At 41.2% G+C, this 27,813-nt stretch overlaps 2 protein-coding genes across 4 annotated transcripts in view; one reads left to right on the forward strand and one right to left on the reverse strand.

Moving 5' to 3' along the window:
- Positions 1–395: 395 nt before the first annotated feature.
- GTF2B (general transcription factor IIB) lies at positions 396–22,613 on the forward strand. Of its 3 annotated transcripts, none has more exons than XM_064664803.1 (7): positions 396–625; positions 2,872–2,978; positions 13,071–13,204; positions 19,560–19,706; positions 19,843–19,972; positions 20,538–20,819; positions 22,390–22,613. In XM_064664803.1, the coding sequence occupies exons 1-7, from the start codon at positions 411–413 to the stop codon at positions 22,521–22,523; spliced, it is 1,149 nt and encodes a 382-aa protein (XP_064520873.1). In that variant the 5' UTR covers positions 396–410; the 3' UTR covers positions 22,524–22,613. The 3 variants fall into 3 exon arrangements, with proteins under 3 accessions (XP_064520873.1, XP_064520874.1, XP_064520875.1); XM_064664804.1 differs by lacking the exon at positions 396–625 and adding an exon at positions 1,114–1,227; XM_064664805.1 differs by lacking the exon at positions 396–625 and adding an exon at positions 1,889–2,178.
- Positions 22,614–25,361: 2,748 nt separating this feature from the next.
- Positions 25,362–27,813, reverse strand: part of PKN2 (protein kinase N2) — a 54,805-nt gene continuing 52,353 nt past the window's right edge. The window contains exon 22 of the mRNA XM_064664793.1: positions 25,362–27,747. Coding sequence (XP_064520863.1) covers positions 27,544–27,747 — 204 coding nt within the window. The 3' untranslated portion in view covers positions 25,362–27,543. The remainder of the gene's footprint in view (positions 27,748–27,813) is intronic.

A 27,813-nucleotide genomic window follows, 5' to 3' on the forward strand; every position in this document is an offset into this window, starting at 1 on the left:
CATCAGTTTAAATAAGATGAAAAGTGCTAAGTTGCATAGTTACTATTTTATTTCCCACAATAGTCATGTGTGCTTTAAAGCATTGAAGTAACGGCACTTTCCAAAATCTGTAGACAGTCCTGTCCTATCCATCCCTCTCTTTCAGTGAGAATAGCTCATACCGAAGGAATAAATTTTTTCCACTGTTTTATAGCTTGGGTTTGAAAACCTGTTGTTGCTGCTTATCATACAGACTAATTTTGCATAAGGATTATCTCTTGGGGAATTAAAGCCTCAACTGGAGTCCAGTGCTGGAGGGCTTTGGTTTTGCAACAGTTCTTGTGGTTTCTCCTTCTCTTTGGCCTGATGTTTGCTGCCAGGGTGGGTGCAAGGGGGAGGGACAGAAGGGGAGCTGATCACATCCTGCAGGAATGTGCAGGGTAACACAGGGAGCCCACACAAGCCAGCAGGTGTGTGTGTCTGCTCGAGTCAGGCCGAGTCTGTGCATGGCCTGTTTGCCGAGGGCTTCCGTGAGTCACAGCCGGGCTGCCCGACACCCGCGGGTCCTGCAGCAAGAAGGGCCAGGTTCTTCTCGTGAGGGAATCTGCGCAGTGGCAAAGCAGAACAGCTGTAGCAGGAGATGCAAGTAAGGGGGAGCTAAACTTGTCTTTTCTTCCCCTTTCTGGGAATTGTCTCTGCTTAGTTTCAGGGCCAAGAACGTATAGTGCGCCCTATGCAAACTTGGGGCAGTTTTGCTTACACTTGTTTTCTGCGGCATTTCACTAAACTGCTGGAGTTTGCACAGGAACAGCTGACCCGGAGTCACGCCCCGGGGGGCAGCACGGCGGGCTTTGTGCAGGGGGTCTGCGGGCAGCCCGGGGCCGCTCCTCGCGGGCCTGGCCCCAGGGGAAGGTTCCAACCCAGGGCAGACCCTTTAAATGACGGCCCCAGGGCACGCCGCATCCTCTGATTTATTACAACGAGATTTTGTCTCGAAACCGCCCTCGGTTCAGGGGGCGCAGCCCGCGGTCAGGCTCCCCGCTGGCCCCGGCCGGGCCCGCAGCCGCACAACACCCTCTGGGCCCGCCCGGCGAGGGCGGGGCCCTCGCCCTTCCGCCCGCCCCCTCGCGGGACCCGTAGGAGCGCCCGGCGGCCCCGCCCGCCGCTGCCGGTATTTAATAACCGGGACGTTCCCCCGAACCGTCTCCGGCACCGCTGCGGCACCGGCGAGATGGCGTCCACCAGCCGGTACGGGGGCGAGGGCCGAGGGAGGAGTGGGAGCAGCTCCGCCATCGCTCCCGACCGCGGCACAGAGAGAAAATGGCCGCGCCGACCCCGCTGCCGCCCTGGGACGGACCGGCGGCCATCGCCGCCCTCGCCCGGCCCCGGTGCCTCCGGCTCGGCGCGGCGCAGCCAGGCCCTCTCCGGTGTCCCGTGTGCCGGGTTCGCCACGGCTCCTGGGGCGGCGGGAGGCCGGGAAGGCCGGCGAGGCGGCCGCGTCTGTCCGTGCGGGCCGGGCCGGGCGGCCCCCGGCGGAGCGGCCTCCGAGGGGCGAGCTCGCCGCCTTTGCATCTTCGTGTGGCTATTGCCGGGCAGCGCTCCGAGGGGACGCCAGCGCTTTGCAGGATTTCGTGGCGATTCGTGACTGGAGTGGGGGGCTCCTCATTATCGCAGCTCGGTGCGAACGGCGACCCGGCCGGTTCCCTGTAGGGCCGGCCCCGCAGTGCCGCACCCCAGCGCGGCTCCGGCCGGGCCGGGCCCCGAGGGCCTCCCGCCGTGCCCCGGCCGGGCAGCCCTGGCGGGACCCCGCTCAGCAGCGCCCTGGCCCGGCTCCACCCTATCGGGCCTGGAAACTGCTTGCAGGTTCCCACCCTAAATCCGTACCGGCACCAGCCAGTGACCAAACGGGTTTCGGGCTCGGAATTCTTTTCCCTGGAGACCTGTCGAGCTTTTCTTTCCAGTCAGGAATGAAGGAAGGCTCATGAAGCAGACTGTGGAATGACTCTGTAACTCTTGCTAAACCTGTCCTAGGATCTAGGAAGTGCTTCCTTTGCTGAGATGGGCCTTTACACACGTGCCATGCATTTTCCTTCAGCTTAGTATATCGAGCCCGTATGTTGCAAGGAGTACGGTATATCTCTCTAGATATACGACTTAAAATTGGCATAGGAAGACTAATTTTTACAATGTTATGTGAAGGTAAAGTCTGAAACAAAACTCTGATGGTATTCTCTGAGGCTTCTATGTTTTTTTGTTTTTTTTTTCCTGGTTTGCTTAGTGTGTCACTAGCCTTTTGTGTAATGCCAAATGTCAGATGATTGTGAATACTTTGTTAACAGTTTTGTCATATGAAACTACTGACTGGGTATAGTGAGAAGTTCCAGTGCAGAATTTTGAGCATAATTTACATCTGAGAATCTTGTGTGTACATTTGCTTTCTGGAGGCTTTAATACTAATGGTGATATTGATTTTGTTTTCAAGTCAGATATTTTTCTGAACAGTCAGTGGATTAAAACGTTTGGAGTGTTTCTTTGTATTTTTGACTCATCAGAAATATCTAAAAAATTAAAATTAAGATGGAATGTACAGCTTAGGCTGTAGTATATATTTTATTAAGTCTCTTATTTAGATTTTTAATGTTTTATATTGAGGTGGTTTTGGTGCAAGACACATTGCAAAAAGATGTGGAATTTAAGATCTGAAGTCTTGATTGTCAAAGGCAGTGTTACAGCATTTAAGTAAAAGGTGCAGCTTAGGTATGCAGGTTAATAGTCAAATTACTGTAAATTCTGTATTATTTAAGTGTTCTTGTCAGTAAGGAACTCTTATGCTTTTGGATATGCAGCCTGCTTGTTTAAAAACAATTAATACTTCTCATTTTTTTTTCTTAGTTTGGATGTACTTCCGCGGGTGACTTGCCCAAATCATCCGGATTCCATTTTAGTGGAGGATTACAGAGCTGGTGATATGATTTGTTCTGAGTGTGGGCTAGTAGTAGGTAAGTAGCTATTCATGTTTTTGAGTTACCATGTAACTTAAATGGTGTGTGTGGCTTTGCTTTCCCGCAGAAGTGGTGTATGATAATTTGAGTATTTAAAGATTCTCCCTCGATGTCCGATTGTGCATGGTGGATTTTTTTTTTTTGGTGATTGTCTGTTGGCTAAAAGCTTACTGTTCTGAATAGTCTGTCTTCTGGTAACTTCTTGCACTATGAGAAGAATCAAACTCTCTTTAAAGACTGAAAATTTAAAGTATGTCATAATATGAATTAAAGTATTGTGCTGTCTACTCCAGTATTCTGTCTTTAATCATGACTGTTTCAGTTAGGAAAGTATAAGAAGTGTTATAAGAGCTCTTTGTGAAATAACTTGCTTACAAGAAAAAAAACAACAAGCAAAACACAAAGCCAAACCCCAACTAACCTCAGTTTCCCATTAGCTAGAGGTTATCTTCTGCCCTGAAGGATTTATCTTTACATCATTGCCAGCACCTGTGTTTGTTAATTACTTCTCCTAAAGCTTTTAAGACTATCCCAAGTGAATATCCTGTTTTTCCACTGGAAATTTTGCTGAGCTCTCTTACTTTGTTTGTGTAGCAGCAACTTCCACAGACTAAACTGTATTTCTAAGTATAATGGAATATTTAAAATAAAAGACCTTTTAGATATTGTCTTTGTTTGAATGAGAGAGAGTTGTCGTAGAACCTGCTGCACATGCATTTTTATGTATCTTTTCAAGGATGAGCATCTTATGTGCACCTGAATGTCTTTATTCCTCTTATGTGGGAAACTTTCCGTGCTTGTGTTATTAATTCTTTAAACTCTGTTGATTTCTGTTAATTTATTTTGGGCCTGCCATTGTGAAAAGAAAACTCTTCTCGAAGAGTGCACATTTGGGTGATTCATTCAGTGGTGCTAAATATTTCAAATTGTCTATGTCCCTCTCTCTTAGACTGTGGTGGTTTTATTTTGGCTTGTCAAATTAAAAATTTTTGTAAAAAGCTAAAAGTTTAAAGAATTTGCAGCAAAGGTAATGCTAATTTAGCCAGGTGATTAAAACAGATGTGCTTTCTTTATGCAAGAGTAAACTTCTACATAGCTTATTAAAGTGAATGTTTAAATATTTTAACTTGAATACTAGTTTCCTTTAAAATTATGAAACCATTTGAAAAGCTAGAGGAAGGGTTGTTACTGCTTTCTTAAAAGAAGGGCTCATTTGAATTGCATAATTTCTGATAAAGGTCAATGAATCAGAATAAATTTGTTGGTTAAAAATTCAAATATCCACAGCAATATTTCCTATTGAAATATGGTAATAGGTTTCTAAGTTACTGCTTAAAAAAAGTTTGGTCCATGTTCAGCTGTTTCTGTGGCTGCCATGGAAGTTGAACAAAAGTTTAGAAAAACCCTTCTTGATCAGTTTGTAACTTTTAAGATAATTCTGGCTTTAGAAGAGGGAAATATTTTTCTTTATAAATGTAATTTTTAGGAACTTGGAATTTGTCAGAAGTCTCACTTCATGTGCTTTGTTACCTAGTCACAAGGTATTCTCTCCTTAGAGGTTTATTCTCTGGCTTTTCTGAATTAATAGCATTGGTGATTTCTTTAGTTCAAGTCGTTAACACTTTCAGTGGGCAGACTCATTAGAATATTAATAGAAACTGTTAATGAGTTGTTTTTAAAATGTGTTTAAAATGTGAAATTTAGTGAAATTTACAGCCAACACTACTGGTAGGGTAAAAAGTGTTTTTAGGTAGACTTTTCTATGGATTTGTCACCAAAAGGCTTTAACAGTGTTATGCTGATTGTTCTCATTCTGTCTTGCTTTCCTTCATGTGTTTAGTTTACCTGCCTATGTCCAATTCATTAGCTAGGGTATCTAGCAGGTAGTATGGCCAAAGAGAAGTGTGAGCACTCCAGACTTTTTTCTCATCTGGTCTGGTAAGAAATTTAGAGGAGGTATAAACCAGATCCAGTTCTTGATGCCCGTTTTCTGGAGATGCATGTGAAGTAGGCACGTTTTAAAGGAGTGAAGACTAAATTTAGTTTTCATATGTTCCAAATGCAACTTGTATTATTTGTTGCAGACACCATGATGCAAGTTCCCCTTAAGAGAGTAGTGATTTCGTTTCCTGTTCCTACATGGAAAAGTTTCGTGTTTCAAGGCTTACGTAGGTCATGATCACATATGAACAGAACCCACTGAAAATATATTTTGGGGTGTACTGAAAGTTAGTGAGATCTTTATTGCTGAAGGGAATCAATTAGAACATTTAAACCCCCCACAAAACTCAATATATTGTGTAGCTGAAGTGCTACAGGTTTATTTTAAAAAATGGTGCTTTTAGTGTCTGCAGAGCACTGCTGGTGTATGTGGAACAGAATGGTAAATGCTGAATTTCTCTTTATTTTACTGTTGTAACACTGATATTTTTTTTCTGGTGTGTGTGCAGTTTAGCTGCAGTCAGAGCTAAGAGACTTTGCCTACACTAAGTGTATTTGCATTTGATGTTTTTCCTGCTTGCTATGGCAAAGTACTGAAGCTTTGCATTTATGAAAAAAGTGTGAGTTAATTTAAATGTAGAACTGTCTCATAGGATAACATGGCTGGTGCATAGATAATTTTCAAGTTTTGTAATCAATTTTCTGGGAATATGAGATCAGATCAGTAGTAATAGTATTATGACTGATCTTGCATTTATCAGGTCTGCATCTGAAAGGGTAAAGCACTGGAAAAGTTTGGGGGAGCAGGAGGCTAGGGGGAGGAGCTGATCTCTAGCAGTTGAATTCATATTTTAGGCAGAGCTGTATATTGCAAGTACTACTTTCTAAAGGGATTTTTGAGAAAGTTTTAGTCAGAGTTGTATTCTACTTACAGGTTCTTAGTCTCAATAAGATTGAAGTTAAATCTAGTGTATTGCTTTTTCTTTGCACAGCATTTTTTCACATATTCTAAATTAACTGTGCTGTTTTGCTGTGCAGTATTAAAATAATTAAATCTTGTAATGTCAGTATGACTGAAGCTGATGTCTGGTTTATTATTGTTTCAAAATACTGCTTCAGTCTACTAGAAACTCTCATCTGCCTTTTCACTGTTACCTTTTGTGGATTAGCTTGTGTTCTGTCTTTTCATGGTAATTATTTCCAACTTGTTAACTTTTCCTTCTGCTAATTGCTTTTTTTGCATGAAAGGCATTTGGAGACCTAAATTACAATTATCCATGGAATTTTGATATTGATCTGGATTGACACACGTCTGAAACTTTACAACTCTATGCCAAAGTTTCTCTGCTGTCACAAGTATTCTTTCATTCTACATACTTTTCTCCAGTCATTCTAGGCTATGTGGTATAATAAGTGTTCATGGGCTGACGTGGGAGCTCACAAAGAGAGTTCCTAGGGCTTGGAGAAGTAGTTAGTCTTTGTTTATTTAAAGTGTTCACTGTATCTCATTCTTCAGACAGACTTGGTGGGGGAAAAACATGTTGTTCAAGAACAGAAGTCTAGTAAATCTTCTTTCTCAACAGGTAAATATTTTGCTTACTACCTTTTAGACAGTAAAAAAGGCTAGAAGTCAGCTGATGTGCCAGAAGGGGCTGAAGAAAGCAGAATGAAAGTGGAAGACAAAGCACTGAATTTTCTTGATGTAGCAAGGTGGTGACCTGAATTTCAGAGGAAGATAAGAACAAGTCCAGTGGCATGTACTGCTGTGTAGCACCTCAGCTAATTAGGAATGCCTTTCTGATCTAAGACTTTCCTTAAACTTCTGTATAGCTTCATTATTTGTTGTCTTAGTGTGCAGGAGTTGGAGCAGTGAGGAGTTTGTTTTCAGCATGGAGTAAGTGATTTTCTGTAATTGGTTAGCTCAGTCTGCTTCAGTAGGCAGGAGTGGCTTAGAGAGGAACAGTGCTCTTGTAGGGAGTCAGGAAAAAAGCAGAAATCTGTCTTCTGCTGATGAGGATCCTTGGACACATATTGACTTGTTAAAGCTTGGAATTGAATTATGACCAATATTCAGATATTTATTCCATGTTCTATGTATACCTGAGCATTCAGTTGAAGGATTTTGGGGTAAAATATTCAATAGCTTGTGGTCAGCAGTAAGGCTGCTATAAAATTGTGTCAGAGTATTTGTTTGGCTAATACTTTAGAAAAGTTTGGGGTCTGAATGGTGCATCGTCAATTCAGGTGTGATCTGTGAAGATTAGGTAAGACTTAACTATACCACAGGTATTTTTTTTGTCTGCAATATAATAAACCAGTAGGAAGGGGTTTCACAATTGCCTCTCAACTGGCCACTTCTTTACTCAAGATGTCTGTCATTAGGGATAAGATTGCTTGCTTCTATATAGATGCTTGTTTTCTGGAACCCAAAGAAACCATTTTTTTTCAGCTGCTGGTAGTATCCTGTAAGTGAGGAAGATGCTTAAATACTTCTGAGTTGGATCCAGTAGAGGGCAGTTATGTCCATAGGGAAAAATCTTTTAATATTTGGGTGCATGTTCACATTTACTTCTTTCTGCAAGTATTACCAATCTTTAAAATATGAATTCTTAATTCAAAGTATTGCTTGAAAAAATAGGCAAAAATCTTTAGATACTGATGTGTATTAGCAGCTTTTATCTGGTTGCTGCTTTTGTGCTTGGTGTCCAGAGCACTAAAAAGTGTCTGACAACAGTTGGTCCTTGCAAAAGGACTCTTTGCATTCAGAGGAAAGCTAGTTATAAAGAACACTGATGCTTAAAAACATTCTGAATAGTTGACTCCTATATGAGCATTCATGGATGCTTGATTTTATACAGGGAATTTATAATATGAAGAAAATAATTTGCTGGTCTTTCTCAGCCAGCATTTCAAATAGTCTGTTTAAATTCTAACTCTTTTCAGCTTTAAAGACAAGGGGGGTGGTTCTAGCTGTTCAGCAATAATGCTTGTAACGGTGGAAACAGACTTTAGATGACAAAAGTTGGCATCTTTTGTCAGGCTTTGTAATAAGCACCTCTCACAGCATGAAATTTCTTAGGGTTTAGGAAGCTTTCTAGTTAGTGGGTTCTTGGCTGGAGACCAGAGGTGTTTGAGAGCTGCTAATACTTCTATTAGGTAAAGTACTAGATTTATCTAGTGGAATAACACTGATATTTTGAATCATGTTATTTAGGGAATGACTTGCTTCTTATCAGATTGACAAAGTGACTTAGGGCAAGTAAGGGCTAGAAACAATCTGAACTCCTCTGATGGAAAAAGCATCCATAGCCTCTAATTTTTGTGATGTAGTGTAGGTCAGGCACAACATTGTTTATTGAGATTCTGTAGTTTGGAGCATCCTTCACAAGTACTTGGGTTGTTAATCTTTTAAGGGCCTCAAGTCCCAGAGAGGTGTAACTTGAGCTGACCAGACTTGTCCACCAGATCGTTTAACATTTCTGCTCTCATTTGCTTCCTCCAAAACCATTGTACGAGCTGATGGCTTAGGAAGCCTGGAAATGCTTTTAGATTTGTCATAATTGTGATATGCAGGAGCTGCTAAACCTTTGTTCTTGCAGCAGTCACCTGCCTGTGGTGCTGTACTGCCTGTTTCAATCCACAGTTGCCTTTTGATACTTGTATGATGCTGTTGAGGTCTGGCAACCAGTTGAAATTGTCTGTGGCTTTTTTGTTTGTTTGCTTAGGGGTTTTATGTTTGGTTTAGCATCTGAAAGCCTGCGTTAGTTATTTTGAGTAGACTGGTGTTTCTTGGTGATGATCATTCATAGTGTTGACAGTAATTTATTGAAAAGGAGATAACTTTTGCAAAGAATACTACTATCTTACAAACGGCTGGAAATTTTGTAGAAAAAGCTGTGGCTGTAAAACTTTTTCCTGTCCCATGAGTTTTATTCTTTGGTAACATTTAATACATCTGGTCTTAAACAGAAGTTCTAAATCTGTAAAATGTGGGGGGGGAAGGTTGAGTACTACTGTATGGGGAAGTATGTAAGGTAATAAATAGAATGTGGAGGAGTAGATACCTGGAATACTGTGTCTAACTCTGGGCTTCTCAGTACCAGAAAGAGAGAGACTTGCTGGGGCAAATCAGCAGAAGGTTGCAAAAGTATTTAGGGGTTAGGAGAGACTGAGAGCTGAGACTGATACTCTCAGACTGTTCAGCTTGGCTCTGTGCAGTTACATGTCTTCATGATTCTCCCCAGCTTGTAGTCTGCTACACAGCTTTTCATTGTAGTTTGTCTCAGCACTTCACTCTGGTTAATTAGGAGTTGACTGAAATAAAGTATGATCCTATATATGTATTTTTAAATTTGGCATTGTAAAATGCTTTTAATTAAAAGTATAATATATGTGCTCACTAGATGGCAGCAGATTCCTTAACTAACTGTAAGAATGAAACATTCTCTACTAAAAACAGGAATTTTGGGACTTCAGAGTGCAAATAAACTTTTAATACCACATTTATGCTAAGATTAAAATATTAGTAATGTGTAGAACTTGATGGAATGTGGAGCTAACATTAGAGCTCCTCTGAAAAAAACTTAACATGCCTTCTCAGAACTGTTGCACGACTGGATATGGAAGATTACGTTACTTGGGGCTTGAATATCATCACTTGTCTTGTTTTGGTCAAATGTCTTCAATTTGCAGCTATATCGTCTTTGTGTAACAAAATGCAGAAAAATAAGAAAACAAGTGTGTTTTATGAGTTACTGCAAGTGGAGTGCAACATTAAAATAACTGGTATTATTACTCTGTAAATATGTAACTGAAAATTCAGGCCTTGTTGAATGAAAATATTTTCCCTTGAGAAATCACCTTCTATTTTTAGGGGAGGAGTAAACATACATAAATTTTGATGTATAGATGTTTTAAGCTAATTTTTACGAACTGTTCAAAATTATGTTTTAATTTTTGAGTCTGACCTGAGTTTTCTCTTACATTTCTGCAGTGAATGCTTTTTGTGTTTGTCAGTTGTGAAGAAAAGTAACCTTGGTCTGAGGTTGTCTGTTCTGAGCAGCACTTCTGCATTTCACTAAATGAGCTTTTCAGAGGGTGGGCAACTTGAGTCAGGAAGTTTTGCAGTGTGTGTTTGCACTGGAGTCTGTTGGACTGTATTTTAAAGAGGAACTGAATACTGGAAGAATGGTTTACAAAAAGAAATGGAGCAATGGAGAAAAATTTATCTGTTCAGAAAGATGCTTTAGGATATCAGCCTGGAGATGCATTTCACAAAGATTTGGTCCTGTAAGCTGTTGTTTTTCTATGTCCATCAGAGGAGGAAGCTGAGAAGATGAACTCACCCATTTGAGGAAAATTAAATAAAGGCGTGTGTAATGTAACAGTATCTAGTAAAGCTTATTTTTGTTCAAAAGAACTGCATCAAAAGGAAGTAGCAGAGGGAATATGCAGCCACTCCCATCCTCATTGTAGCTTGATAGAGTTGCCAAAACCAATATAATGTAAGAAAGCAGAGACAATTTTATAATGTACTTACTGGGAGCTTTCTTACTCTCATGTTTGACTATTGGGCCCGTGTTCAGCTGCTTCAGGAAAGCCAGTCAGTAGTGTATGACCCAGCAAATTCCATTTAGGACTTGAAATCTTAACTCAGGGTCAGTTTTCAAGGCTGATTTCTTACACTGCTTTTTGTAAGACTGAATTTAGTGTTTTAAGGTTTTGCTTTGAACACTTAGGGTGGGGCTTAATTGCATCCGTACTAATAGCATAGTAACAAAGTGGGTTCTTTATGTTTTGAAGAGTTAAAAATAAATGCCACATTCAGTGTTTTGTTGTTGTTTGTTGTTCAGTGGGATAATTCAGTTAATTATCCTTGTAGCCAAATACGTTTTCCATCTATGGAAACCTTTGGACCTATTCCATTTTTGTTGATACTTCTAGCTTGTGTCACACTTTTATAGGAGCCTTAGGTGGAATGTGCTGCCCAGGACCTCTGTATATTTTCGGTGACACTGACAGTATACAAGAAAACTTCTTTTCTGCCATAGCAGATTTCTTGGCAAAGTAAAGATATTTGCATACTGTCTTAATTACACAAATGCTTTATATTCAGTGATTTGTTCTACTTAATCTTTTCTCACTCTGAAATAGCAGTCTCAATCCTCTGTTTGTAATATGTTTGCCAAAGCAGGCAGTGATATAACACTTTTTTGTTAGAGCAGGAATGGTTCATAACTCACAAGAGGCAGATCCCTGGGTGAGTCATTTAGGTCATTCCCACTTGTGTGGAAAAATATTACATCACTGCCCTGTACTCAGTGTTCTATTTATACCATGCCAGAATTTTAAGTACATTTTGCTTTTTTTAGATGCTGTAAACAGTATTGGGGGCTTGTCTAAAAGTAAAGTTGCTGCTAGGCCATAGAAGGACCATTACTGAATCAAATATTTACAGAGAGTCCAGGAGCCAGAGGAGCACACTGTCTGCAGATTCAAGCTTGCAAGGGCAGGGGGGAGACCTTTGTAGCAGAAAGAATGGATCTGTGCTGCCTTTTACTCTGCTGTTTTCTCAACCCTGTAGCTTTTGATGTTTTTTTTTTTTTTCTCCTTCCCCTCTTGGTTTTCATTAGAGCAGCAAATAAAGGTGGAGCCATAGCTGTGAGCATGTCTGACAGACACTGATGAGAATGCCTCTAACCTAAAGTTATTCTTTTTGGTTGTGGCCATTTCTTTTGGTTCATTCACAGCTTTCAATTTCAAGTATTCTCCTTGCATAATGTTATGTTAAAAATAGAGTTACTCTGTCAAAATAGATCCCTCCTATATCCCCCAGGTATGCACCACTGTCCATACCTCCTGTATTTTCTCCAGCTTTGTATCTTGTATTACTGTGGTTTGTAGAGTGCTTTTTTATCTGTCTGTTAGTTTTCACTGGGTTAAATCAGCCTCTGTGGTTTCATACTAAGACTTCCATACCGGAAATTTCTGTTGCAGTCAGTGCTACTTATTTTTGTGCAGATGTTTCTTTCATGACACACTTAAACACTGATAAAGGTGGTGAATTTTTCCTCAGGTTTAGCAAAAAAGGGTGACAATTACTCTGAAGTTTCTTCTGATATGCTACACAGAGCTGTAATCTCCTTTACTGCATAACACTTTTCTTAGTGTTCTTTTTATGTTTTTCTGTACATGTATTCTTAAAAATTCTCTAGTATTGCTCTAGAGGCAACACGTTTGAGATGCAGCTTTTATGAGATCTGTGAATAGAATGAACTGCACTGCCAACAGTGGGGTGGGGGCTGGGGTTTGTATGTTTACTTTTGTGTTTGGGGTTTTTTTCCCCCTAAGTTTCTATTATTGTGATTACTGCGGGGCTTTTGCCTGCATCAGTGTGGGTTAGTTATTTCTCAAACTACAAAGTTGCTGTAGGAAAGGTTTAGGTGAATGTGAGATGAACAGAGGACTGCAAGCCAAGTTGTTTCATTCAGAGAATGTGGGTTTAGTGCTTTTTCTGCTTGCTCTAAATCTGTACTGAAACTCTTCCAGGTATAACAGGGTAGTAATAGTTTTGTGTATAGATGAAGGGGAATTGGGCAGGGTCAGAACTCAAAGAACAAGAACTGAGCTGCAAAATGTCATGGTGGGTTAGAAGGTGCAAAGTTGAGAGTACAAAGGATCTGGAACTCTTGCAAAAGAAGTGATTTACTACAACTTAATGGGATTGTGTGTGATAGATAATTCACATGTGCACCTTGAACGCATGGCAAATGTGAGAGAACTTGTTAAGTTATAACAACTGACTCATTTGTCCAAGTGCTGAGAACATCCTGACTTCAGCTTGAAATCAAGATCTTGATTCCTTTTGCATACTGAAAATCTCTTTTTGGATAACTGTACCTTTTTGTGTTCTGGATGCATTTCTCTAGTTATTTATGTCTTCTGTGCAGCTCTTATAGCATTTTTTTTTCCATTGCCTTAACTTGTAATCCTAAACATTTTGGTATATTGTCCTGCAAGTTACTGTTCTGTTTGGGAATGCCGGCAGACTGCCTTCTTACAACGGAGAGCTCAGAGGTCTAACCTAATGTTCTGAAATATTTCATGAAACATTATATTAATGCAGACTATTGCTTTCTGTGATCTCAGGTGACCGGGTCATAGATGTAGGGTCAGAGTGGAGAACTTTCAGCAATGACAAAGCAACAAAAGATCCATCTCGAGTTGGGGATACCCAGAATCCTCTGTTGAGTGATGGCGACTTGAGTACAATGATTGGCAAGGTAACACTTAAAATACTAAATTTTACTAAGTTTGAGTGTTTTTATGTCAAGCACATGATTGTATGACCATAGGGAAAATATTCAGTGTATTTATTTACAAATATTTTGCCTGAACTGAACTCATACATTTCAACAGTGTGTAAAATGTGACTTTTTCCTGGGGGTAGCAGGAAAGGGCCAACCTTCACAAAAGCAAGAAAAGTCTGCAGTGCTGTGTGGATACTTGCCACCCTCTGGTATGATGCTATAAATAGGAAAGCTGATGTTGCAATCTTTAAAGAAGCACTTTGACTTAGCAAGTGTATTTGAGATGATTCTGAAATAAGATGCTTAGTTCTGAGATCTCAATAGCTAGTACTGCAAACTTGAGCTGAATTTTTTTTTATAGTGAAATCTGTATCAGGTTCATATTGGAGACCCGGAGATCTACATGCTTGTTGTGTATATTCTTCCAATTCATGTTAAAGCACTAAATGTAGAATTCTTTCATGGTGTGAGTGTCCCAGAGGAAAGTATTCCATCTACATTTGGGTTAAAATTTAGTGGTAAATCATATCTTGCTGTCTCCCATGAGAGGGCAAGCAAGATTAGTCACATAAATGCACTCCCTTTTAATGAAGTAGTGACCCAGGTAAGTTTTCTTTGTTGTACTTTCTGTTACATTTTTTGCTGCAAGAACCAAATTAATTTTTGTGGATTTCTTGAATGTTTCATGAAAGGTGGTGCAGTTGCTCATAAATAACTTAAGAATGTATTGCTGCTTTTTATTTGCTTCTGCTTCTCGGAAGCTTTTGTTCCAGTGCTGTTGCTAGGATGAAGAAGTAGACATGCCTGAATATGTATGGCTGTGTATAGGGAGGTGTGCAACATACTTTTCAGCCAAGAATTTTTCAAAGAGATGAGGTTGACTAGCAAATACTGATGGACAGCCAATCTCTGACCATTAGTGAAAAAGAAACCTTGTGTTCAAGGAATTGTCCAAGTAGATGCTTGTGTTTTGGACAACTCCAAGCATTGCTACCTGTAAGATTTTAGGTGGCTTTTGGAATCCATTCAGGCATCTGTACTGCTCCATTAAAAATATTGGCTCTGTGAAGCAGTGCCATAGAAGTCACTGGGATTTTAAAAGTCACTTGTGTAGGATCAGAAAGACTGTAGTTGAGAGGGCTTGGACTTCTGTTACTGATTTGGTCAGCTGTGGTAAAGATCAGAAATAGACCTTTATAGATAGATGGAGAAATGGACTGTTTGCTCCAGGTTCATGTTGTTTCTCATTTTGGGACTGTGTAAATACAGGGTTTATTTCTGAGAACTCAGTTTGATTCAGTAGGTAGAATGACCTGAACTCCTTTGGGTTCTCTATCCAGGTGAATCGGGACTTGTGTTGTTAACACTCTTCTCTCTGGAGGTTCAGATTCTAATTTAGAATAAGAGGGATGGCAACCTCAGTGAGAGAAGACATAAAGAAACCTCTGTGAAAAGTTTGTCCATGAAAACTAAAAATTTTCAGAGATGGACATTCAACTAATGAAACAGTTTTGCTGTTAACCAGAACATCCCATGATAGGCATGACCAAACTTGCTGAAGCAAAGAGTGCCATTCAGTGAAGACAAGATGTGGGAATGTTAGTGTGGCATGATTTAACCTATGAGATCTGAGTAAAAATGTCCGAGTACTGGAACTGCCAGGATCGTGTTGGGGAATGTAGAAGGGGCAATTAGTCCAGCTCTGGATACTTTATTTGCATGGGGAGGAATTGTAGAAGAGATGCATTATTGTCTGTGTGAAATTGGGAGTCTCTTTGACAAACCAGGATTTTTTTTGTGCAAGAGTTCCTGTGTTTGTCTTGCCAGAGCTGAGGCTCTGGGATATCAGGTCATTGATGTGAACTCTGTATGAGGGGCTGCTTTTTTTTTCAGTCATTTGGAAGGAAGAGAATGGCTTATATCAGAAGATGCTGAAGAAATCTCCTATCAGTGCAGAAAGGGCATGAATTTTGCAGCAAAAATAACTAAACCAAGGAAGTAGTACATTTCTCAAGCAGTCTTCTGAAGTCCCTGCCAGCAGTAGGCTGGGATGAGAATTGACCTAGATATGCACAGTGGTTGAACAAGGGTGAAATTGGTGTAGTCATGAGGAGGGTAAGTAGTATCTGACAGAGTACAGAACAATCTCCATGAATTCCAAAGAATGAAGAAGGTAAGATTGTTGTTTTCCCAGTTCTTAGAATGGCCCATAGTGGACCCCAAATCTGTGTGCCAGAGATTGCTTTAGCCTTTTGCATGGGACAGGGAACAGGAGTATTCCTTTCTGCCATGTAGGACCGCAGATAAGAGAATCTTTACAGCAGACCTGCCCTGCCCTCCCAATAACACTCCCACCAAAAAAAAAAAACAACCCACCCTAGAACATTATTGTGGAAAATCCAAAAGAGAAGGACATAGGTAATTCTCTTGGCATGTTGTATTAGAGATGATTGTTAAACTCATGGGAATGTAGGTGTAAGTGGAGTCTAAACCAATTACAACAGTAAAGTTCTGGTGACTGGCTATTGCCTTTACACAGTAAAGGAAGGGGGCCAGTTCTGCTTCACAGAATGGTTTGTCACTCTTTCCTCTTGGAAGCCAGGAGGTGCTGCTCTAGGGCTCCTTTCTTCTGGGGATGTGTGGTCTCTATCTGCTCACAGCAAAGGAGAGGCTGCTTTGCCCATGCAAAGGGATTAATTCCTAACTGGGTTTACTACTTAAGGAACCCATCTGTCTGAGGCAGCAGCAGCCTGTGTTGGAAGAAAGATTAATTTGTCTGTGAAGAGGAGGGTGAATAGCATAGTTAGCTGTGGTGGAAGTGGTTTGAATTCCACAGGCAGATCTTCAGGATATTGGCACAGAACTGTAAGTCTCTGAAATTAGATACTGTGTGCTGCAGTTGATCTGATTACAATGCAGATCAATTGGAGGTGTGGCGAAGTCTCACATTGATTGACTTGATTGCCAGAATGCTATAGTTATTTCTAAAATTCTTTTGTAAAATTAAAGCTGCACAAGCAGCTTCTAGATCTACCTTGATATAAAGAACACTTTCCTATGAATCTAAAACAAAATTGAAAGTTTTGTTTCCTATCTTGTGGAAAATGTCTTTTTGTCACCCTTGGTAGTTAATTGATTCCTTCTTGCAATGACTGCAACTCCCAAGAGAATTTAGATTGTTTGAACAAAGAACTAATGCAATCTCTTGGCATAGAATTCCTATCCTTTGATCAGATATCTGTGAAAGGAAGCTGGCTGTTGTCAAACTGCATGGCCTGAATCTGGTAGTGCTATATTGAGAAGCAATGGCACGATATCAGGGGCTGCTGATTGAAAAAGAAGAAAGGATCCATCACACTGTACAATGAGCTGGGCAAGAAGACTACTGGATCTGGGGGCATACCTTGATGCTGTGGTTAACCCCAAGTCAGTGGTGTGGATGATGCTGGTGATACTTCTACTTTCTGCTAAATGTGGTATATACTGGGGTATAAAGCTGTTGGCTGCCAGCACTGTAAGCCTGACCACCACTGAGCCCCTTCAGAGATTAACACTGTTTATTTGACTGTGCTTTCTCACTTCAGCAATCTTGAATGCTGTTTCTAGGAGGTTTCTCTTCTGTTCGAAAGCCAAACAGGTAGAACTCCTGACTGTGACAGATACTTTTCTTGGTGAGATGGGAAAGATAGAAGTAGATGTCTCAAAGGCCACAACAGTAAAACACAATTCTTACAGTCTGTTTTATTTCAGCTAAAACTGTGTGGCTCCTGTTGTTTTTTTTTTTCCATGGAGGGCAAGGCACTCCTAACATGGTTGTCAAGGGCTGAAGTCAACAAAGCATTGTCCCTCAATTGAAAGCTCCAGAAGGAAAGTAGATGATGCATTTAAATAGCAAATGCAGGGAGAATAACTGTGGTTTATGTAAGCAATGGAGATGGAAGAGTGTTTTCCACCCCTTTTATAGTTGTGAACTGTATATTGGGTATGGCTCTTGGAGAGCAGTCATATCAGCAGGGTTAAATCCTTGCCTAGTTCCAATGTACAGCACCTAAAACCTAAAAGATGTTGGTGGTGTTTGGTGGGTTTTTGTGGTTGTTTTTTTTTTTTTTTTATTCTTAACCAGTGGAGTAGGGAAAATCTGTGGTGAAGGGGAATACTTTCTGGCCCCAGGAGAGAGCAGTATTTCCTGGTAAAATACTATCTGACATGAAGCCTGATAGACAAGGACTGGGGACTTGCTGTTGTTTGTGATCACTCTTCTGGCATCTACAAGAGTTTGAGCACATGCAGTTCCTGTAAGCATTTGTGGATAGTGCTGGTCTAGGAGCCATTTGATGCACGTGGATGTTGTAACACAGTGTAGGGAAGAGGGATGTGAATGATGGCCAGGAAGGAGCCTTTTGACCTGAGACTTCTGTGTGTTTTGGGTCAAGGAAGTTCTGGCATAATTTTTGAAAGGAAGGTCTAGTGTTGCTCTTTGTGGCCTGAAGTCTGATTTGCTTGATTCTTGCAATTTGTTTATCTTTATATCTTACTGGAAACCTTTGGCTAGTTGGAAGTGTTCATCCAGTCAAGAAAGTAAGATTGTCTGAGCATCCTTCTGCTGTGTTGGTGCCAGGATCACTTCTGGATGCTTGTTTCATATGAAAGGATGTTTGAAGAAGTAGAAAAACAAGAACACTCTTGGAATCTAGCATCTGTCATAGAGGGCCTGTTCAAGGAGCTAGGGAAACTTGTGAGGGAGAGTTCTGTGCCAGAGTCCTCAGTTGCCACAGCAGTATCAAAGTGTGTGTGCACCACAGGTACGTGTCTCAGCAGTGGAGGTGTCTGCTGAGCCCATTGGAAATGGGGTGGGATGGAGACCTTGGGCATGGGGAAGTGGGCCAGTGTAAGTGAATGGTCAAGAGTGAGTGTTACTACTGTCAGCCAAAGAATATGTATTAAATGCAGAAACACACAGAGATATTATAGGATTAGAGGCTGTGTCAAAATAGAAGGGCAATTCCCAAGAAATGGGTCAGGAAAGAAGAAACTGGGCAGCTCAGTAGAAAAAGGTGATGCCAGGGCATGTTCTGTCCTTTGTTCACTGTGTCCTCACCCTGCTTTGTACAGCCTGGACATCCTGATACATTGCTCAGTCTTCAACATGAGAACTGTGTGCAAGTGCCTAGCCAGGTTATCAGTCAATCACAGAGCAAGACCTGCTTTGTGCTTACTGTTTTTGGCAGAACAGACAGTGTGGTAGTTGGTGTCTGCAGCGGGTTGCTTAAATGACCAAGTCTGTCTGGAGTGAATTGGATGCCTCTGCCCAGATAAATTGTTTGAAGGTGCCAGAAGGGAATAAATGCATACAAATTCAGAAAATCCAGGTTTCTACTGATGGCAGAATTGTTGTGAAGAAGCATTTTCCACTCGAGAGAACTCATGGTCCCCTGTGCACTGTGACAGCAACCACATAAGTAATCAATATAAATTACAGACATTGGTCTTCTGAACAGGCTATGGGGTTGTCATCAGCTATCACTAATCTGATATGGCATTATTTGTTAAAGACATGTTTTGGACTGCTGGCTAATTGAAAACATTAGACGTTTTAGGCCCTTGTAGTTGGGCAAATTTGCATATTTAATAGAAGTGTGCAATTTGCACTGTAACTTGTAAGATACAAATGAAACGCATGTCAGAAGCTTGTTTTGAAGTGTCCAGGTTGAGTTTGTGGCTCTTACTTCTTCTAAGACCTCAAGCTTTTCTTTTAGGAGGTCCATCATTTTCTGGTAAAGTCAAAATCTATGGATATTTCCATTTTGTGACTAAGGTTTTCAACTGCTAGCAGGCACAGTATCAAGTTGGGGCTGAATAGCTCATTGGTTTGGATGTTCTCTTTGCCCATGCCTTCACTGTCATAGTTGAGTTATCATTGTAACAACTGTTTTCCAGCTGGCCACAAAGTTGTTTTTCGGACTCAGCAGTGTGCCACAGTGCGGATGCAGTCCTAAGGACACATGGGTTGCATCGAATCTAATCTTGGACCTCAGCATTGGTGACAGGGGTATTGAGATGCACACACTAAACTATTGTTATATTAGGAAGGAAAAACCCCTGTGTAATTTGTGGTCTTTGGAAAGCAATTCACAATTTGAGACTGGTGCAAAGCGTAGAACTTGAGGTGTGAACGATGCTCGAGTGAATGATTCACTTTCAGTGATGTTTATTTGAACAACTGCCTGAACTGATGCCTTGAAATAAAATGGACAAAGCTGGAAATGTTTGCTCTCAAAGTGAGGAGGAAGTTCCTCATGTTATTGACAATACAAATCTTTCTTTTCAGGGCACAGGTGCAGCAAGTTTCGATGAATTTGGGAATTCAAAGTACCAAAATCGCAGAACTATGAGCAGCTCTGATCGTGCGATGATGAATGCTTTTAAAGAAATTACGAACATGGCAGACAGAATCAACCTCCCTAGAAATATAGTTGTAAGTTCATGTCTCCCTTCCTTAAATTGTTCTGGCATTGACTTAGTTAGCATAATATAATGAGCACATGAATTTTTGATACTGCTGCTAATTAAATGGCCTAGAGTTAATTAAATTTCATCTTCTTGCGTTGAAGGATCGAACAAATAATTTATTCAAGCAAGTGTATGAGCAAAAGAGCCTGAAGGGAAGGAGTAATGATGCCATTGCTTCTGCTTGTCTCTACATAGCCTGTAGGCAAGAGGGCGTTCCAAGAACATTTAAAGGTAAGTTTTCAGTGACGCAGATTCAATTTTGCTATGAAGTAAAGGTCTAGTTACTGTCACTGTAGGAGGTTGGTTTTCTCATTCCTGGACTTTGTCAAATTGGTTGTTCTCAGCTACAGCTCACCTTTGAGGGGGAGGGTAGAAGACTCTCTGGAAATTTGTTGCATTTGTGGAGTAGGCTCTTGGGCATGGGATTTTTGGTCATACTGCATTAAAAAGAATTCAGCATTTGAAAGTTACTCTTGAATGTTGGGGAAACTTAAAAGGCATAGCTTTGATGGGAGAATGGTGGGGACTGTTGTAACTGAATTTGAACCAGCAGTTCTGCAGTAAATTTAGGCAACTTTTCCCTGACAGGGATGCAGCTCTCTAGCACTGAGTACCAAATTTCCCATACTAAGTGAGCTGTATTAATTTGCTCCTTACGATAAATGTGGTTGACTGAAGTTGACAAATGTTCAAAGCTTATTTAGTGACAGTGGCCTTCTTAGTGGAAATCAAACTTGATTATTTTGGGGGAGCAAATGCTGTCGAGCCTAAAGTTTAATTTTTATTCTTTCTTTAGAAATATGTGCAGTGTCCAGGATTTCAAAGAAGGAGATAGGTCGGTGTTTTAAACTTATTTTGAAAGCTCTTGAAACCAGTGTTGATTTGATTACAACTGGAGACTTCATGTCACGATTCTGTTCCAATCTGGGGCTTCCCAAACAAGTACAAATGGCAGCAACGCACATTGCCCGTAAAGCTGTGGAATTAGATTTGGTTCCTGGGAGAAGCCCTATCTCTGTAGCAGCTGCAGCTATTTACATGGCATCACAAGCTTCTTCAGAGAAAAGGACACAAAAAGGTAAAACAGCCTTTTTTTCTTTTAGTTGACCATGTTTTCCTGCTTGAAAGAATATTGAGTGTTGCTGTGAAACCTGGATGAGGTGTGTGCAAGTAGTGATAAGCTGCCATCTGACTGCATACAGCAAGGACCAGACCAGGATCTCCCAGTCCCTGAAATGGAGTAACTGGCTGTGCTCAGTGTAACTGAGTTCATTTTCATCTGGCACTAGGAGTGTTGCATTTTTGAATGCTATGGACCACTGCATTCAAAGGAGCATAATTTACATTTACCCATGCAAATATTTGCTTGTGTACATCCTGCTGCTCTAAAATACTCCAAACACCAACTTGCAGGCAGTCGTAGGTACCACTATGGCTTAGGATTACATTGAGTCTTCAATCATTCCAGGAGCCAGGGAATCACCTACATCAGTACATGTTCCTTGACTTCTTGTGAGCCTGTGGTAGACTGAAAGCAGTGGGACAGCAGGATTTGCTGTAGATTGCCTTGGGCATGACTCCCCGCTGGTATGGGAGCCCTTGGGGAGCCAGTAAGGAATTCAGGGCTGTTCTTGAGCTTCAGAGCAGCATGGATCAGCCCCCAGGGCTCATGGGAATAAGACCTACATGAGGATAATGCCCTAGGGAAGGAAGGGAGCTAAGGCTGCAGTGGTTAGAACTTGATGTGAGGAGTGGATCCAAGTACTGGCAGCTGGCTGGGGAAGCTCCATTGAACTGTCTTGTCCAGTTCAGATCAGAAATGTTTAAAATGTAGCAATTTCTTAGTGGAGAGTTGCTTTTAGGTAAAGAATAGCCTTTATCTGTCCAGTTGTGGTGTTTTGTTCTGCATTCATAACTGCTGATGTCCCTGGAGCTTTAATCATGTTGGCAGCTTCCCGGGCACGTGAGTGAAGCAGAGCTCAGGCAGTGCAGTGCTGTCATCTGTGCTCGGAGTGAGCTGTTGGATTGTACCTCTTAGGAGTGATGGTTAAAATACACCAGGACTCTGTACTCCTCCAGTGTCCTCAGACAATGAGGAAGGCTTTCATGCAGTCCAAGGCTTAAATTCCTAATGTGGTTAAATCTTGGATAAATTTAAGTTTCTGTGCATCTCGAGCGTTCTCTCAGCTCGTTACAATGCTCTGTGCCTTTGCCTTATTTCTCGGTGCATCTTAAGGTAAATGTAGTTCATGTTTAGCTGAAGGTATTGCTTTTTTGCTGTTTTTTGCTTGTTTTGCTTATATTTAATCAAAGCACAAAAGTGAAGATCCTGATGTTGATGACAATTTATTGAAATATTGCTGATAATATGTAGAGTTTGCAGTAGATGTTTCTAACACTCTTGGCCCTCTACAATTTGAAACTGATGTTATTCCAAGATTGATGGGTAAGTTGAACTCTGGTATGTGAGAAGATAGACTTATGTATGCAAAGTATTAATCTCCACAGTTAAAACCATTTCTACTAGGCTTTTGGGAGAGTTACAAATGAAGCAAGTGTCTAGCACTTCTTGATAAATTATGCTTGCTGGTTTCTTCAATATAAATGGCAAAAGTAAAAACTAATCACTTCTCTGCTTTTTATTGTAGAAATTGGTGATATTGCTGGTGTGGCTGATGTTACAATTAGACAGTCATACAGGCTGATCTATCCTCGAGCTCCAGATCTCTTCCCAGCAGACTTCAAATTTGATACCCCAGTAGACAAACTACCACAGCTGTGAAATTGCAGAGGGTTAATTTCTATTAAAAAAAACCCCAAACCCAACAAACTCTTTATTTTTGCCTATAATAAAGGATGTATAAAGTGTTAATATTGAGTCTTCATGTTGTGGAACTGGAGGATGTGGAGATGGAGCGTAACTGCTGGAACGCAGCACACATTCCAAGGGTAAACGAGCTCATTGTGGCATTTTGTATGTATATACTAGTGGAAGAAAATATTTAATGACTGTTGCAACAAATTTAATTTCATATTGTTGTACTTATTTAGATTTCTTTTGTAGGGATCTAGTAAGATGTATTTTGGAGAATTTTAAATATTGTGTAATTCCCAAATAAACTGTTTTCCAAAAACACCATCTTGTGGGTATGACTGCAATGTGATATGCACGTACTGTTGTACATGCTGAGAACTGGAATGCAGTCCATGGAATGGTGGAGTGAGCTTCATACTCACGGGCTTGGTCACAAGGCTGCTTAAATGCTCGCTTTCTGCACAACTTCTAATCTCTAGTGTGTTCCAGTATTTGTAGGCAGCTGTAGGGAATGGATGACTGCACCCAGAATGCAAGCAGCTGACAAGCTGTTTAAAGGTTTGCACAACTGCTGCAGGAGATTTCCAAATTGGTTGCAAAAGGTTTAGTGGCATCCTTGGCCCAGTGTCCGTGATTTTCACTGATGTCTCTGCTTTTCTTCTTGGATGTGATGACAAAGCAACTAAAGAGAAGCGTGAGGACTCACTTTAGTTCAATTCCTGGTAACTTCATGATGCCTTTTACCTTCCTTTGTACAATCCCAAGCATTTCTAGTGTGTTTCTGTTGAATGTTCTGACCTGCCAGTCCAGTTTGAAATGATGTGCCAGGTGCTGAGGGAAGGCCTGAAGTTGTTTAGCCCTCCCCAGACTAAGAGCTTTGAAGACCAGATGCCTCCTGACAGTATCCCTTTGTGTGCAAAGCAACAAATGCACTTAACTGGGAGTCTTCTGGTTCCTGAGTTCATTTTGTATCACAGGTGCAAATTCAGTTTAACCACTCAAATGAACAGCTGAGGGTCAGCTTGCTGCATGCCTTGTCCTAAAGCTGTCCAGAGGGAAGGCTGTGTATCCAGTACTATGGCAGTAATTGTCAATAGCACTCACTGTTTTCTTGCTGGTTTAGTTTTAATCCTCCTCTGCCAGTGGAGACAATTGAAATGTGGCAGCTCAACGTTAACAAAGGTGGTACAGTCCTGTTACACCACTGAAGCTGTTGGTTGCAGCCAGAAAGGTTTGGGTGCAGGTGTTGGAGGTGGTGTGCTTGGTAGTTTGGAGGGCATGTATTCAAGTGTCTGATGTATTGCCTTGACTTTGTTGCAACATTTTCTATTACCTGGGCATTCCCTGTCTTGCTCTGAGCTACTCCATCTGCCTCCTCTGTGGGAGATGGAGAGATGCTTTGGAGGGGCAGGGCCTGACCTTTAATAGTGTTACAGCTTGGAAGTGCAAAGGTGGAAGTTGCTTTGAGTGTTGCTTTCCAGCATGAGTGGGTTAAATCTGCTACATGAAGGTTAAAAGTGACTGAAACTTTCATTTCGCATAAGGCTCACATCTTAAATCCTTTCAGGCACTGTGCATGAGCACTTGACACGTGAGGGGTGAGTGTTTGCAGTTGAAATTGTAGCATACAGCTAAAGCTGTCTGGACAGGAATTTAAACACATCTGTGCAAGGCTCTGAAGTGCAGCAGATGGAGGCAGGATATGCTATCCTGGCTTGACCCTGCAGTTCTGAAAGCAGTTGCTGTATCTCCTGTGGTGGGGAGATGGCAGTAACTGTTGCAGCCCTAAGAGGCAGAACTAGGAATATGCTTGAAGGGGCAGGTATATTCTGCAAAACAGTTACTACTGGTCCCAGTAGACGGCAGTTATGTGAAGCATTTCAGCAAAAAAAGGGTATAGCTCTGAATTAATTTTTAGGCAGTTATGACCCCTTTAGTAGCTGCTGCTTGTGGCTGTTTTAGCTCATGACCTGCTTGTGTCAGCCAGGGGCAGGGGCAGCAAAGGCTGCCTGAGGAGCAGAGCCTGAAGTGCCGCAGGCACCGGCTGCACTTGGGGTGGTGGCACGTTTTGGGGTCTCTGCTAACACTTGGCTGTAGTTGTGGGAGGCAGCTCAGCAGCCAGCCCGGGAGAAAGCAGGAGGGCTGAAGGGTTGCATTCCCCACACACAAGTGCAAGGGCATAATATCTTCAAGCACTTCCTACTTTAATTCATCTCCAGTTCAGACTAGATACTTGAAACTGTTGGTTTGGAACCAGCCCTTTCTGGAATGATTGCTTAGGTAGGTATGAAGTGTCTCTGGGCAATGGCCTCATGAAATTCCGCTTTGCTCTTAAGAGTAAAGATTTCTCTTCTAAATGCACTCAGAAAAGAAAGCTTCATCCTCTGCCTAAAGAAAAAGCTCCTTGTGGGCTGGGTATAGGTTTTGGCTTGTTTACAGAGCTTGCTGTGTAAGGGTGGGGAGGAAAGAGACTGTAATGGTGCAGCACCCAGGAGGGGGGTCACAGCCCTCAGAAGAAGCCTGTGAAGGGGAGAATGCTGATTCAAGCAGGCCAGACTCCAACTGAGGTGGCCTTCTGCTGCCTTCAGGACTGCTCCAAGCAAGAGGAGGCTGCCTTCCTTCAGAAAGAAGGTATGGTCAGAGGGAGTTAGTAAATTTGATTTTTTTTTTTAAGAATGGAAGCACACTGAACTATTACCAAGAGATTTGGGTCCCCTCCTGATTGTAAGTTTTTTTCTGAAGTTACCTGTGGAGAAAACATGACCAGCTACTTCAAGAAACAGCAAAATCATGTTTGCGACACAATTTACAAATTACTCTATTTAGAACTTTAATTTGTGATATTAATGACTGCAAAACACTTAGAATGACATTTGTTAAAGGCACATTTCATTTTAATGCATAGTGTACCATTCTAAAATATCCTAATTTCCTTACAAAGTGCTTGAGCAGCCACATACAGATAAAGTATAGCAAAATATATTTACAATCTAGGGTTTAAATCTTAATCTGCCTAAAAATATTTAAAAAACTACAGAGATAAAATTAGTGCTTTTTTCCATCTTAACTGGGTGAACATACCCTGCCCTCTAATTTTTTCTAATTTTTTTTTTTTTAGTGATCTGCTTAGATTAAAAAAAGATTTCTGTACAAGATGTAGTTACAAAAAAGTATGTTTGAGGATACTTTCATAAGTGTTAAGCACCCTGTTTGATGCTTATATATATATATATTTTTGGGAACCAAAAAAGGGCGAGCTGACTGTACCTCAAAAGTATTGGTTTCAGCCTGATACAGGAACATAATTTGTTTCTTATTAATTAGAACCTGGAAACAATGAGTGCTGAGGAGTTGACTCGTTTTGCCCAACATGCTTTGCAGCACTGGGGAAGGTGCCTCCCTCCTTCCTGTGGGGGACTTGCCTCATTTAGACCTATTAACCATTATTTTTTTTTCTCCCTTAAGCCTCTCCCCTGCCTGACCCTGCAGGTCTGTCCAGCATCATGATTTTAAACCACCACCTTGGCATTGCACACTCCAGTGGTTTGTGTTTCTTCTTTGAATTAATAAAATTACCAGTTCTGTAATAATTTGGGTGCTGATTCTCACTGCCTTAGACCATGAACAGCAAACTCCTGGCCCTGATGAACCTGTGAGGTTAGTGCTGAATGGTGCTAGAGATAAGGACTACGTGGGAAATTTATTTTCCAAGAATTAATGTTTGCCCCCAGAACAGCAGATGCCAAAAGTAGGTCTTGGTTTACAAATACACACAGTGTCTGGTCAAAATTATTTTTCAACTTTTGAGGTACAGCTTTTAGTGTTAAGGGGTTTATAAAATATACACTGTTTTTATCAAAAATATTTATACATTCTGTTACAAGGTATTGCTTTTTACTCTCAGTAAAACTGCCAATTCAGGGGCTGGAGGTCAGTGGCCTGCATGGATACATTTTTTTGCCACCGTGCAATATTGATGAAGTGGTACAATTAAATTACTTGCCTAAAGGTAAGAATACATTACAACTTCCAAATATACATGTTCACATGTATACATTGAAAATCCTTATGTTTTCTAAATGACATGGTAGGACAGACAGAGGATGATGGAGGTGGTTAGATAAGGACTGGGTGACTCCTCTGCCCCTCGGGGCTGGGGAAGGCAGGAGGCCGATGCAGGAGTGGCCGGGCTGGGGCCACGGGGATGCTTCGCTCTGGGCTTGCACTGAGCAGTGTCCTTGTTACATTCCTCAGACCAACCAGGGGCTTGAGCCGTGCTTAAGAAGCTTGAAGGCAAAACTGTTTGGCAAGTGACTTTGGTAAACTTTCCGGATTTTTCTGGATTTTTCTTTGTAATGGAAGCACTTACACAGTTGTTATCTCAAAGGCAAGGCATTTAACATTTTTCCTAATAAATACCATAGAAAATTTACAAAACAAGGCATATCTGTTCTCAATACCATTATTTTAAGAACACAAGATGAAGGTGTACATAGAAATGTGTAGTTTTATAGACTGCACAATATTTAGCTGAAATCATTTGCCTTCTCAGACTAGAACCGTGTTCTGTGTGAGTGTCACCAGTATCCCAACTTACTCCAATGTGGCTGAGTGGAGATTACCTAGCTCAAAGTCTGCTTTTCCCACTTAAGGCAGCTACTTTAAAAAGTGATGTTATCTGCTGTGGAAGAGCGAGAGAGACTGTAAGATCCACGTGCGCCCATGTGCGAGAAGCTCAATACAGCCGGGGTTCACCAACTCAGCTTATGAACGCCATAGACCTGCTTTCCAGTGCTCAGATAAAAAAACAATATACAAAGAGGCCACTCTTCACAAGAGTGTTAAAACAGTACTTAAAAGGATCTTCATGTGATTTAAAAAAAACCCAGAAGCTACAGGTGGCACAGAGAGCAATTGAAGGGTCGGTATTCTTCCGAGAGAGGCATTCTTGTGAGCCAGTCAGCTGGGGGTTCACAGTGTCTAGAAGTTAACACCAATCAGCAATGTAATCAAAATCTCTGAACATTTCCTGCTCTTCTTCTGAAAGTATCCTTGGTTCCCGAGGTGGAGTGAGGATAGGTGCTTCAGAGGTAAATTCATCATCAAAATTACTAACGTCTTCTCGTCCTCTAATGGTGGGTACAAAAGGAGGCTTCACTTTCTTGGCCAGTAAAGCATTCCAATCTATTTGCTGTAAAACAAAGGAATTGATGTTTAGTTTCCCATCTTTACTCCTTCATGTCCTTAGAAATACTAT

The sequence above is a fragment of the Pseudopipra pipra genome, chromosome 9 (assembly GCF_036250125.1).
Source record: "Pseudopipra pipra isolate bDixPip1 chromosome 9, bDixPip1.hap1, whole genome shotgun sequence".
Lineage (NCBI taxonomy): Eukaryota > Metazoa > Chordata > Aves > Passeriformes > Pipridae > Pseudopipra > Pseudopipra pipra.